At 38.5% G+C, this 14,597-nt stretch overlaps 1 protein-coding gene across 1 annotated transcript in view; it reads left to right on the forward strand.

The window, feature by feature from the left end:
* Nucleotides 1-14,597, forward strand: part of ARMC4 (armadillo repeat containing 4) — a 152,490-nt gene that overhangs the window by 74,435 nt on the left and 63,458 nt on the right. The window contains exon 17 of the mRNA XM_032243789.1: nt 6,869-6,983. Coding sequence (XP_032099680.1) covers nt 6,869-6,983 — 115 coding nt within the window. The remainder of the gene's footprint in view (nt 1-6,868; nt 6,984-14,597) is intronic.

Genomic DNA, 14,597 nt, shown 5'->3' on the forward strand with positions numbered 1-14,597 from the left:
GTGAATATTGCTGCAATAAACATATGTATGCATGTACCTGTATGGTAGAATGATTTATATTCCTTTAGGTATATATCTAATAATGGGATTGCTGGGTCGAATGTTAATTGTTTTAAGTTCTTTGAGAAATATTCAAACTGCTTTCCACAGTGGCTGAACTAATTTGCATTCCTACCAGCACTGTACAAGCTTTCCTTTTTCTCCACGACCTTGCCAGCATTTGTTAGTTTTTGACTTTTTCATAGTAGCCGTTCTGACTGATGTGATATGGTATCTCCTTGTGTTTTTGATTTGCAGTTCTCTAATGATCACTGATTTTGAACATTTTCTAATATGCTTGCTAGGCACGTGTATGTCTTCTTTTGAGAAGTATCTGTTCATGTCCTTTGACCACTTTTTAATGGGGTTATTCAGTTTTTGCTTGTTAATTTAAGTTCCTTATAGATCATGGATATGAGACTTTTGTCAGATGCATAGTTTGCATATATTTTTCCCCAGTCTGTGGGTTTATCTGTTTACTCTGTGGATAGTTTCCTTTGCTGTGCAGAAGCTCTCTTTAGTTTAATTAGGTCTCATTTGTCCATTTTAATTTTGCTATAATGTTTTTGTAGCAACATGGATAGAGCTGGAGATCATTACCCCAAGCAAATTAATGCTGGGATAGAAAACCAAATACCACATGTTCTCACTTATAAGTGGGAAGCAAACACTGAGTATACATGGACACAACGAAGGAAACAATAGGCTCCAGGGCCTACTTGAAGGCAGAGGGTGGGAGGAGGGTGAGGATTAAAAAACGAATTATAACATACCATGCTTATTGTCTGGGTAACAAAATAATCTGTACACCAAACCCCCATGACATGCGATTTACCTATATAACAAACCTGCACGTGCACCCCTGAAACGAAAATAAAAGTTTAGAAAAATAAAGAAAAAAATGTTTACTGTAGGATGAATAATTTTTCTGACAAAAAAAAAAAGTTTCTAGAGTCTTTCTAATCATTTTGTTTATACTAACTATAAAAACAGACGGGCCAGATGCAGTGGTTCATGCCTGTAATTCCAACTCTTTGGGAGGTTGAGACAGGCGGATCACGAGGTCAAGAGATGGAGACTATCCTGGCCAACATGGTGAAACCCCATTTCTACTAAAAATAAAAATAAAATAGCTGGACATGTTGGTGCATGCCTGTAGTCCCAGCTACCTGGGAGGCTGAGGCAGGAGAATTGCTTGATCCTGGGAGGCGGGGGTTGTAGGTAGTGAGCTGAAATCGTGCCACTGCCATCTAAAAAAAAAAAAAAAAAAAAAAAAAAGAAGTATAGACTATCCCCCTGCTTTCCAAAGCCCAAAGAATTTTTGACATACTTTTCCCAAGATTGCCACATTCATATCTTTTCTCCAAATTTGTTGTCTCATAGCCTGTTTAGAATAATACATAGAGGTAGAAATGTAAAAACCTCGAGAATTTTTTAAAAGGTAAAATTCTCTTCTAATCTGTTTTTCCCAGGGATGATCGTTTCAATTCTGACATACATTAATGTTTCCCATTTTACTAAATTGCCAACTTGGTTTCAAAACTTGTAGATGACAGTCTCATCTTTTAATGTTGTGGTTTAAGAACGTCATGTTCTTTTAAGCTAACCACACTTAGTATGAGCCACTGTCATACAATAGTATTTATCAGTGTAATTTTCAGCAAATACTGTGAAGTTTTTAGAAAACATGCAAAATTATGGTTTCAAAATAGATATGTTGATATTGCCAGAAAGAAACCCTACAACCTTGCCTGTGCCCACAGTATGGGCACAGACTGTTCACATTTGTTCATATATGTGGCCTCAATGGGCAGGCGAGCCAGCCAAACTTCATAGCAGTCCTGGAAAATGTTACTATAACAAGAGCCTGAGAAACATACAAGCAGCTGCATCTTTTTGGTTTGTTTATTTTTTTTTAAACGATCAAAATATGTACATGTATTCATCTTTCTAGAGCTGTTATTTTGCCAGCCAGGCAGTTTGATTTCTGGGATAAAGTTGAAGATCTCAAAAGCATGTGATTCAGGCCAGGTGTGGTTGCCTGTAATTCCAGTACTTCGGGAGGCTGAGGTGGGTCGATCACAAGATCAAGAGATCGAGACCATCCTGGCCAACATGGTGAAGCCCTGTCTTTAACTAAAAATACAAAAATTAGCTGGGCATGGTGGCATGTGCCTGTAGTCCCAGATACTTGGGAGGCTGAGACAAGAGAACCGCTTGAAGCCAGGAGGTGGAGGTTGCGGTGAACCGAGATCACGCCATTGCACTCCAGCCTGGTGAAAGAGGGAGACCCTTTCTCAAAAAAAAAAAAAAAAAAAAGCATGTAATTCAGTTTTGTTTTTATAATTTCAAGAAATTAATATAGGATTCTATTAACGTACAAAATGAGAAGAGCTACCATACTGTAGCTGGAAATGAATTCAGAGCAAGATGCTAATCAAATTAAAGAACTATATAGACTTGTTGAAAATGGAGAGTGCTATAAATTAACACCACCTGTAAGCCCATCACTGTATATGCAGAAAGCAATGAAATTGTCAAGAAATTCTAGGAAAATACACCTTCCACTTAAAGACAACTTCAAATGAAAACTTTACTGCCTAGATTTAGAATCTGAACATTTATTTTGCAAGTATGAGGTTTAAGTAGGAATGTACTTGTGTTGGGAGAGATTTTTAATTCATTGAAAAAGAGCAAGCAAAGGCTGTCTTGTTTCAGATCCAGTTCACAAATATTCACTGGTGTGGTAGCCTGCTGGGAGTGTGGTGGGAAATACAGAATTCCTGCTGTCAAGGAGATTATATGGTAATTGGGGAGATAAGAAGCACACAACACATGACTACAAGGCAAAGTAACATGGTAGGAGGGGCAGGAAAAGGGAGAGCAAAATTAAAAAGAAGCTTAAAGGAGGATGCCAGAGGATTTGTGAAAGAGGTTTTGTTGTAGACCTTAAGTGATGGATTATTATAGTAAAATATGGACACGGCTGGGAAACAGCTATGGTTGGAAAGTGCAAACAGGGGGAGAACCTCTGTGGTCTATGAGTAAACCGGTATCTTCTCTCTGTGTTCATGAGAAACCCCACGCTCACATTTATTGCACATTTATTACAGATTATAATGGTCTGTTCATCACCCTCAAGAGACTACAGTTTCCCAATGGTTAATTAAAATACAGTCAGTCTTCATTATTTGCAGATTCTGAGTTGATGAATTCATGTAGTCTCTAAACTTTATTTATTGCCCCCAAATCAATACTCACATCACTTGCACTGTCATTCCTGGACACAGGTAGAGCAGGGACACATTTCGAGTCACCTGGTGCACATGTTCTCCGCTGAAGTCCAAAAAGGTGACATTCTGACCTTTCATTCCAGCTCTCACACTGCGAACAGGTCGTCCATTTGGCAGTCTGTTTAGTGACATGTTTTTCACGGTTTGTGCTCTGGGATGGTGATTTTGCTGTTTTAATATGGTCCCTAAGCATAGTACTGACGTGCTGCCCAGTGTTCCTAAGTGCAGGAAGGTTGTGATGTTACTTTTGGAAAAAATCTGTGTATTCTCTAAACGCCATTCAGGCACAAGTTATAGAACTATTGGCTGTAAGTCCAATATTCATGATTGAACAACCTATATTAAATAAGGTTTAAGGTGTCTTTAAAGATTCTGACCAGAGGCTCACAGAAACTCACTTTATATTTCCCCTGGGAGAGCGGTTCAGTATTTGTTCATCTAAGGTTTGCAGTGACTTGATAGAACATAACTTCCCCTGGTGAGAATTGACTGTATCTGTTTTTCTTTGATTGATTGATTGACTGATTGATTGAGACAAAGTCTGGCTCTGTCATTCAGGCTGGAGTGCAGTGGCACAATCTCTGCTTACTGTAACCTCTGCTTTCTGGGCTCAAGCCATCCTCCTGCCTCAGCCTCCCAAGTAGCTGAGATTAGAGGCGTGTGCCATCATACCTGGCTAATTTTTCTGTCTTTTTTTTTTTTTTTTTTTTTTTTGTAGAGACAGGATCCTTTGTTGCCTGGGCTAGTCTCAAACTCCTGAACTCATGCAATCCACCTACTTTGGCCTCCCAAAGTGCTAGGATTACAGGCATGAGCCACTGTGCCCGGCCCAAGTGTATCTGTTATTTGTATCTGTGTGCCTAGTACTTAGTGTTTAGTAGATAGTCAAGGAGTCTTATAAGAAATTCCAGCTCCCTAAAAAATTTAAATACCGAGCTCTTGAATTGCAGGTTTAATACCATGAAGGCAACAGGAAGCCACTGGAGAATTTTTTCCCTAGGAATGCTCTTTGGGTTGTGAATTGTTTAACAAGTCTGACTGAATGTGCTAGCTAGTGTCATGAACAGAATGAATATCCCTGGCACTCTGCTCTCAAGGAGTCACTGCAGAAACTCTAAAAGTGTCTTTGGGAAGATTAATTTTGCAGGGATTTGTAAAATGGATTGAAATTGAGAAAAATTTAAGACACAAAACGAAGTTATGCACCCACGCAACGATCTTGATATTAAATGGTAAAGACTGGGATTTGGGTGCCAAAATAGAAAACAGGGAAATGGACAGATATTTGAGTTATTGTGAAGTAAAAATCAGTGATAAATGAGTTCATGCAGGGCACAAGGGAGACGGAAGGGATAAAGTTTAACTCTGAAGTTTACTACTCCTGAGTTTGTTGGTTCTTAGGTTTGCAAATTTTTTTCAGTCATGTTCTCCTCATAGGAAGTTATCACTTTGTACTGTTCTGAGTTGTTTTTTTGTTTTGTTTTTTTGAGATGGAGTCTCACTCTGTTACCTAGGCTAGAGTGCAGTGGTGTGATCTCAGCCTACTTCAACCTCCACCTCCCAGGTTCAAGCGATTCTCCTGCCTCAGCCTCCTGAGTATCTGGGACTACAGGCACATGCCACCATGCCTGACTAATTTTTGTAGAATCAGGATTTTACCACACTGGCCAGACTGGTCTTGAACTTCTGACCTCAAGTGAACTGCCTGCCTTGGCCTCCCAAAGTGTTGGTATTACAGGTGTGAGTCACTGCACCCTGCCTCTGAGTCTTCTTTTAAGACACCAGTAATGGGATCAAAATCTTCACTCATTATAACTAAGTTATATTCTATCTGTGGCTCACTGATGAATTGCCTAGGGTTTGGGTGGAAATGGGAAATGATAGATCTAGTTTTACAATTATAATGAATTTTTATAGTTAATTGTGAAATTTTGTCTAGAACTTGTTTTAAAGTTAATTGTGAAATTTTGTCCAAGATTGAATGATCATATTTTTTATTGCAAATTTGTGCCATCCAAATGACTTCCACTATAATGATGAGTTATTTCTGGCCAGCAGTATACAGTTAAATATTACTAATGCCAAATTTGCTGCGAAATTGCAAGAAGATAGGGCAGACTATTATTCACTATTGCTCATTGTGAAATTTTATGTGAAAAAAAACAGAGGCTCAGAGATTGGCATTAGTTATATTTTAAGTAGCATATGGAAGGCAATATGCCTTTTTAATTTAAACTTGAAAAGCAAATCCTTCATTGTGAAGTGCCAGTATGTTTCTTTAGAGTTTCCATAAATTGAGAAATAAAACTTTGTTTTCTCTCAGCATGGTATGAAAGTTTAAGGTTTGAAGACCTATTTACTTAAGATTTGCTTTAAAATACTTTTTATGGGTATTTTTTTCTTATTAGAAGTCCTTTTTTAGAGAGTTTTTATCCTGATATAGGCTATCTGTATCACCATTTTTTTTTCAATGCCCTTTCAACATCACCAATTTTGTAAGATTATGCAAAACTGATATCCTACTTGAAAACTTTGGAATAATACATTTTCCCCACTGGTAAACTCATCTAAGATAATCAAGACATGTAGATGTTTTTATGTCAATTTTCAAGGAAGAATTTGAACGGCATTTTAAGCTTGTATTTATTCTATCTGTGGCTTAATACTACATGTGTTTAATTCAACTTGAGATTAAAAAAATCAAAGGAATTTTGATGGCCTTTATCTTTTTTCATCTGCTTTGAGTTTAATATACCTTTCTGAAGAAAGCCATGTTTGTAAAGGTTATTAAATTTTGTTTGGCCTTCTTCTCCACTGTGAGTACCCAGTGGACCTTACTGCGAGGTTATGCTCCTGGACTGACTGATATATAAACAGAAGACAGATGGCATAGAGATGGCTCTGATGATAATTCATTTTTCAGCTAGTCATGAAGATATTTTGATTACAGTGTGTTTAAGTAATTATAACACAGTCTGCAATGTTAGTCTTGCTGGGAAGGCTGCACATGGAAAACAAGTTACGTGTTATTCATGCCCAACAAAGGATGCACTGTGGTGTAATGATTTTAATTCCTAATGCTAGATTAGGACTGAAAGCGTTTAAAGTATGTCATACAGTAAGGTAAGTCAATTAAACATAGACCAAATAAAAAAGGGAACTGCACAGTTTTGAGGCATAAATATTTGTTTTGGAAAGTATTTAGATGTTACTATATGAAAGAAACCAGTATTTTTACATTTAGGTAACAGTCTGCGTACAGCTAATTAAAAATTACATGGCTTGATTTTCAGTTTATGTGAATCGCAATCATCATGCAGCTTGTTTTCTGTGTCATGGATTTAAAACTGAAATCAGAGGGCTGACAATTCAACAGCATGTTACCTCCCTAATGTTGTTGAAGTTTTGAAAAAAAAAAAAAAAACTAAGCAAAATATCAAAAGGAGAAAAAAGAATTGTGTAAATAAGTGGATCATTAAAATGTTTGTCTTCACACACTAATGACAGTTTGTATCATGATTTTGGGCCCCACACAGGATCATTGATCGCTTAGATGGAGTTCGTTTGTTGTGGTCCTTGCTGAAAAATCCTCACCCAGACGTGAAGGCCAGCGCAGCGTGGGCACTTTGTCCATGCATCGAAAATGCCAAGGTAAGAACAGTCGGCAAGTCAATCTCTTCTAGAATCTCTAATACTATACTGAAAAATGCCACCACAGGTTACTAATTGCTTTTGATTTATTGAAAGTCAGATTTATCTGGTGGGAGAGAGTGTTGCACAGTGTTTATGCCAAAATAGTTTTGGAGCAATGCCTTTTTCTGGTTAGTTTTAAACTGCCAAGCAAAACTAGTCGAAGATGGCAGTGCTTACCAAGTTCTAGCTGATTGGTACAATTGAAGCAAACACCTCAGGTAAATCAAAGTGAGGACAAATTGACTGTTCTTGTCTCTTGAGGGATAAGAAAACTGTCTGCATTTGCCTGTTATGTAGAGAGAGTGCAGCCATGGGGGAAACATGACTGTTCTATTGCCAAGCTGCGGTGGGCTCCACCCAGTTCAGACTTGCAGGTGGCTTTGTTTACACTGTGAGGGAAAAACAGCTTACTCAACCCTCAGTAATGGTGGATGCTCCTGCCCCCACCAAGCTTGAGCATCCGTGGTCAACTTCAGACTGCCCGGCTGGTAGTGAGAATTTCAAGCCAGTGGATCCTAGCTTGCTGGGCTCCGTGCGTGTGGGATCCGCTGAGCTAGACCACATGGCTCCCCGGCTTCAGCCCGCTTTCCAGGGGAGTGAACGGTTCTGTCTCGCTGGTATTCCAGGTACCACTGGAGTATGAAAAAACAAAAATAAAAACAAATCTCCTGCAGCAACGTGTCTGCCCAAAGGGCTACTGAGTTTTGTGCTTGAAACCCAGGACCCTGATGGTGTAGGCACCCAAGGGAATCTTCCGGTCTTCCAGTTGTGAAGACTGTGGGAAAAGCATAGTATCTGGGCCAGAATGCACTGCAGGGTTCTTCATGGCAGAGTTCCTCATGGCTTCCCTTAGCTAGGGGAGAGGGTTCCCCATCCCCTTGCACTTCCTAGGTGAGGCGACACCCTGCTTCTATTCGCCCTCTGTGGGCTGCACCCACTGTCTAGTCAGTCCCAATGAGATGAGCCGGGTACCTCGGTTGGAAATGCAGAAATCATCTGCCTTTTGCGTTGATCTAGCTGGTAGCTGCATACTGGAGCTGTTCCTATTTGGCCATCTTGCCCAGGTCCTGTTGTGTATTTTTATATAAAGGACAGTTGTATAACAAATTTAACTTGACTCTAAATATCATCCTAAATATAGTATTTTTAAAAAAGTAAATTATAATATGTGTTTGGAATAGAGGAGACCTATTATAAACTCATTAATAATTTGTTATCATAGCAAAAAAATTAAAAGATCTCAAATGTCTGTCTACAGTAATCACACTACGTTATACAATGCAGCAGTGAAAAAAATCAATGTATTTTGGCAATGTATTCATCAATATCAATATATACCACAAATGTATTGAAAAAAATAAAAGCTTGCAGAAATAGATATACAATTTTTATTAAAGTTCAAATATATTTTTTAAAGTACAAAATTTAAATAATATTGTTTAGAAAGAAAGAAAGAAGCCAACTGGGGAAAGAGTGATACAAATCCTTGAAGGATAATCTTCATCAGTTACTTCAACTAATCAGCCCAGTCCTTCATTCATAAATTTAAACAATCAAAGATCACTAAATATTTAAGGAATACCAACCATCTTAAAGTCACACACCCACATGAACTAGCAGAACTGACTTAAACAGAGATAATGTAAGGAATGAAATATCACATAACATTTTTTAAAATTAATACTCTCAGAAACACCTAAGCATTTACATAAACTGCTATTAAAAATTCATAGGCTTAAAAATTATTTTGTGGAAATTGAGAATATATTTGGCAAATCAACAAATTTGGTAGAAAGGATGAATACTAACATGAATATTGCTAAATAGTTGTAACTAATATAATAATAACTACAGACCTTTTCCCTTTCCTAGAAAAGGATGTTATAGATACTGATTAACTCTCAATGGTCATTGAAAATCTATATTTAAATGTAGAATTTAATATTATCACTGGTGAGTTGCCATTTTGATAGATACTGTTTCTACTTAGTGCTGTTATTGTATATGAAGTGTGTTTTGTCTTGCTGTGGACTTCAACTCCAAATCTCTCTAATTATCTATTATTGGGCTTAAAAGATTTTTCAGTATTTTCATATTTATTCTCACATAAACTTTCTTTCCTGAATATCTGGCTGGTCTCCTATGCAAGCACCCTAAAACATAACCCAGCCCATCTCTCTCTTTGTCCTTGGCTCCAAGGTCTAAACTAGATCCAAGGCTCCCAAAAGAGCTTCTTCCTGTTCCATTTCTCTTGAACTTCACCTACCCGCTGAATACTCCTTGACTCCAGCCTTCTTTTTACTTGTCTTGAGGGAAAGACAAGCTCCTGAAGAAGATCTCTGCTTGATCACATTTCTCATTAAGAACTTCCCTCTCTCCTATGCATTTATCATTGAGGCAACATGAACTTTTGAAGAATCTTCAACAAGGAAGTAACATGAGCCACATGGCTAATTAGAAAATTAACCATCTAAGAGTGGGTGGCAAATTCAGCTGTTACAGTAGTTCAGATGAAAATAATTGAAATTTGACCTAACACCATGGCAGTGTAGATGGAGAGAAGAGAGAATATAAGAAACAATTGAAAAGTAGAAGCAGGAATTGGTGAGCGATTGGATGTTTGAATTTTTTTTTTTTCTTTAACATTGACAGCTAGGAACATGATAGAATTTTTACCAAACATGGGAATAACATGGTCTGGAGAAAAGATGGTAGAGTTGCCTTCATCCAGGTAGAGATGTCCAGTCATTTGAATACATGAATCTGGATGTCAGGAGAGAATTCTGGATGGAGATATATGTTTAGGGCTTGTCAGTCTACGGGAGGTAGTGGAGGTCTGAGAGTAAATGGAAGGGAGAGGAAGTGGAGTGAGAGGAGACCCCCAATGACAGAGTGAAGTAAAGGAGAAAGGCGGGCAGGTGGGGTGGGAAAACCAGGGGAACTTGATTATAAAAAAGCCAAGAAAGGAGAGAAATCAAGGGAGAGGGAGAATGTTCAACAGTATTATTTACCCCTAAGAGGAAAATTTCCCTTGAAAAGTGAAGAGAAGCCAGAGCAATCAGGCAAGAAAAAGAAATAAAGGGCATTCAAATAGGAAAGGAGGAAGTCAAATTGTCTCTATTTGCAGATGACATGATTGTATATCTAGAAGACCCCATCTTCTCAGCCCCAAACCTCCTGAAACTGATAAGCAAGTTCAGCAAAGTCGCAGGATACAAAATAAATGTGCAAAAATCACATGCATTCCTATACACCAATAACAGACTTAAAGAGAGCCAAATCAAGAACAAACTTCCATTCACAATTGCCACAAAGAGAATAAAATACCTAGGAATACAACTAACAAGGAATGTAAAGGACCTCTTCAAGGAGAACTACAAGCCACTGCTCAACGAAATAAGAGAGGACACAAACAGATGGAGAAACATTCCATGTTCATGGTTAGGAGGAATCAGTATCATGAAAATGGCCATACTGCCCAAAGTAATTTACAGATTCATTGCTATCCCCATCAAGCTACCAATGACCTTCTTCGCAGAACTGGAAAAAACCACCTTAAACTTCATATGGAACCAAAAGAGAGCCCACATAGCCAAGTCAATTCTAAGCAAAAAGAACAAAGCAGGAGGCATCACACTACCAGACTTCAAACTATACTACAAGGCTACAGTAATCAAAACAGCATGGTACTGGTACCAAAACAGAGATATAGACCAATGGAACAGAACAGAGGTCTCGGAGGCAACACAACATATCTACAACCATCTGATCTTTGACAAACCAGACAAAAACAAGCAATGGGGAAAGGATTCCCTGTTCAATAAATGGTGTTGGGAAAGCTGGCTAGCCATGTGCAGAAAGCAGAAATTGGACCCCTTGCTGACACCTTACACTAAAATTAACTCCAGATGGATTAAAGACTTAAACATAAGACCTAACACCATAAAAACCCTAGAAGAAAATCTAGGCAAAACCATTCAGGACATAGGTGTAGGCAAGGACTTCATGACCAAAACACCAAAAGCATTGACAACAAAAGCCAAAATAGACAAATGGGACCTAATCAAACTCCAAAGCTTCTGCACAGCAAAAGAAACAATCATTAGAGTGAATCGGCAACCAACAGAATGGGAAAAAATTTTGCAGTTTACCCATCTGACAAAGGGCTGATATCCAGAATTTACAAAGAACTAAAACAGATTTACAAGAAAAAAACTAACAAGCCCATTCACAAGTGGGCAAAGGATATGAACAGACACTTTACAAAAGAAGACATACATGAGGCCAACAAACATATGAAAAAATGCTCATCATCACTGGTCATCAGAGAAATGCAAATCAAATCTACATTGAGATACCATCTCACGCCAGTTAGAATGGTGATCATTAAAAAATCTGGAGACAACAGATGCTGGAGAGGATGTGGAGAAATAGGAACACTTTTACACTGTTGGTGGGAGTGTAAATTAGTTCAACCATTGTGGAAGACAGTGTGGCGATTCCTCAAGGACCTAGAAATAGAAATTCCATTTGACCCAGCAATCCCATTACTGGGTATATATCCAAAGGATTACAAATCGTTCTACTATAAGGACACGTGCACACGAATGTTCATTGCAGCACTGTTTACAATAGCAAAGACCTGGAACCAACCCAAATGCCCATCGACGATAGACTGGATAGGGAAAATGTGGCACATATACACCATGGAATATTATGCAGCCATAAAAAACGATGAGTTTGGGTCCTTTGTAGGGCCATGGATGAACCTGGAAACCATCATTCTCAGCAAACTGACAGAAGAGCAGAAGATCAAACACCACATGTTCTCACTCATAGGCGGGTGTTGAACAATGAGAACACATGGACACAGGGAGGGGAGCACTACACACTGGGGTCAGTTGGGGGGAAATATGGGAGGGACGGTGGGGGGTGGGGAGCTGGGGAGAGATAGCAAGGGGAGAAATGCCAGATGTAGGTGATGGGGAGGAAGGCAGCAAATCACACTGCAACGTGTGTACCTATGCAACAATTTTGCATGTTCTTCACATGTACCCCAAAACCTAAAATGCAATAAAATAAATAAATGGGAAAAAAAAAGAAAAGTGAAAAGAGTACATTAAATACAGAAATTAGTTGGTCATGGTTATAGCCATTTCCACTGAGGGATGAGAGTTTAGGCTGGATGGCACTGGAGTGAGAAATGAATTGAGGGGAGGAAGTAGAGAAAGGTTTTTTTAGAAGCTCAGCTATTAAAAGAAGGAGGCTATTATGAAATCCAGAAGATAGCTCAAGTTTAGGAAATGATAAGTATGGAAGAGGTATGTGTATGTGATTGTGTGCGTGTAGGTATGTATATCTCTATATCTCTATATCTATATCTAGAGAGAGTGCACACACACAAGCACAGATGGAGAAAAAAAGTCAGGCATGGCTCTCACTGTTCCTTAATCCTTTAAGCACATTGCTCTTAGTACTGTAAAAGATTTCGAGAGTGCCAAATGAAAGGATGGTTCTAGAATGCATAATTCCTGAGGGTGAGTCCAGAAAGAACAAAACCAGAAGAACAAGAATAGAAAGGAATACTGAAAGAGGCACCTCTTTATTTCATCCAGGCAAAAAAACACATGGCCTGCTTGTCTATCTGTCTATCTATCTTTCAATCAATCATCCATCTATTACCTATCAATCTATGTCTTTGAATGTGAATATTACTTACCCACTGATATCTTTGAATTTGAATCCAGAAGTGAGAAAGTTTTCAAAGGGATCCTGATTAATACCTGGATATAAATTTTTAAAAATCAAAGTTGGCTTTTTCCTAGCAGATTACTAATTTGACTGATTATTTTAACAATGAGCACTGGCTTTTCTGACTAGGTAGTAAGAAAGACATTTCCATATATTGAATTAACTAAATATACAGGGTCAAAATTTTGTTGATATGTTTAATATCAGAAAGTAAATCTTTGAGGCTAAATTTATGATGAACATTTTTAGATGCCAATTCAAAATAGGCAAAGAAGATACACAGCTTTTCAAAAGTGCATTGGGTTGTATGAACAAAATGTTGAAGACACTTGTCTAGTAAATGCTTGAAATGAGAGTGAGGGAAATTTAAAGCATCTTTCCTTAAGAAAGTGGCCTGATTTGCAAGGCTCTTTATTGTTTAAAAAAAATCCTGTTTTTCAGGGTCAGAAGCTGAATATTATATTTGTCTCACACCTTACATCCTTCTACAACAAATCTCATTCTTTCAAGCAGAGGGTACTTCAGGAGTAGAATATGATGGAGATTATGTGCTCAGAAAGGCAAGAGGAAAAAAAGCACATTTATAATGTTTAAGAATAGCATCTCATTATTTGCACAGATCCCAGTCAAACCAGGGTTAGGGCAACTCTTTCTAACAGCACTTTGCATGAAGATGAATAGGTATTGTTTAGATATGGCAACGACTACCCACATGTGGCTACTCAGTGCCTGAAATGTGACTAGTAGGGCCAAAGAATTGAATTTTTATGTTCAATTTTAATTAAAGTTTAGGCCAGGTGTGGTGGCTCACACCTGTAATCCCAGCACTTTGGGAGGCTCGAGGCAAGTAGATAGCTTGAAGCCAGGAGTTCAAGACCAGCCTGGCCAACATGGCAAAACCCTATCTCTGCAAAATACAAAAATTAGCCAGGAATGGTGGTGCACACCTGTAATCCCAGCTACTCAGGAGGCTGAGGCGCGAGAATCCTTTGAACCCAGGAGGCTGCAGTTGTAGTGAGCCAAGATTGCTCCACTCACTGGAGACAGACTCTGTCTCAAATAAAAAATAAAAAATAAAAATTAAAAAAAGTTTGAATAGCTACATGTGCTTAGTGACTAGTGCCCAGGTCTGAGAAATGCAAGTAATAGAGAGTTGATTTTGTAAGTCATCTGCTACAAAAAGTTGTAAACTTCAAGAATTAAATGAGTTTGTGTGTGCTTACATGTTCATTATGTAAGTTTTAGAAACTGAAGAAAACCAAAGAAAATCACTATAATTTCAGCACTTGGATAACTGCTATTAAGAGCCAAAAGTTGTTTTTCTTCTCCTCCTCCTCCTCCTCCTTCTTCTCCTTCTTCTTCTTCCTACCGATGACTAGTGAGTCTCTCTCTAATTCTCTCTATATTGTCTTTCCATATCCCTGTCTAGTTTTCTTTGGCTATATAGTATTATATTGTATGGATATATCATAATTTATTTTTGCAATTAAGTTTCCAGTATTAAGGAACAATGAGGTTGAGTGAAACAAAAATTTCATTCAAAGCTTGGCAAAGTGGCCCACACCTGTGATCCCAGCACTAGGGAGGCCAAGCAGGGAAGATTGCCTTAGCTCAGGATTTTGAGGTCAGCTGGGGGATCATAGGAAGACCCCTTCTCTACCGCAAATGGTTTTTTAAAAAAATATGCATGCCTGTAGTTCCAGCTACTCTGGAGACTGAGGTGGGAGGATTGCTTGAGCCTGGGAGGTTGAGGCTGCAATGAGCCGTGATTGCACCACTGCACTCTAGCCTGGGCAGCAGAGCAAGGCCCTGTCTCCAAAT

Source organism: Sapajus apella, unplaced genomic scaffold, assembly GCF_009761245.1.
Source record: "Sapajus apella isolate SASKATOON/1434 unplaced genomic scaffold, GSC_monkey_1.0 scaffold53, whole genome shotgun sequence".
In the NCBI taxonomy this organism is placed as follows: Eukaryota; Metazoa; Chordata; class Mammalia; order Primates; family Cebidae; genus Sapajus; species Sapajus apella.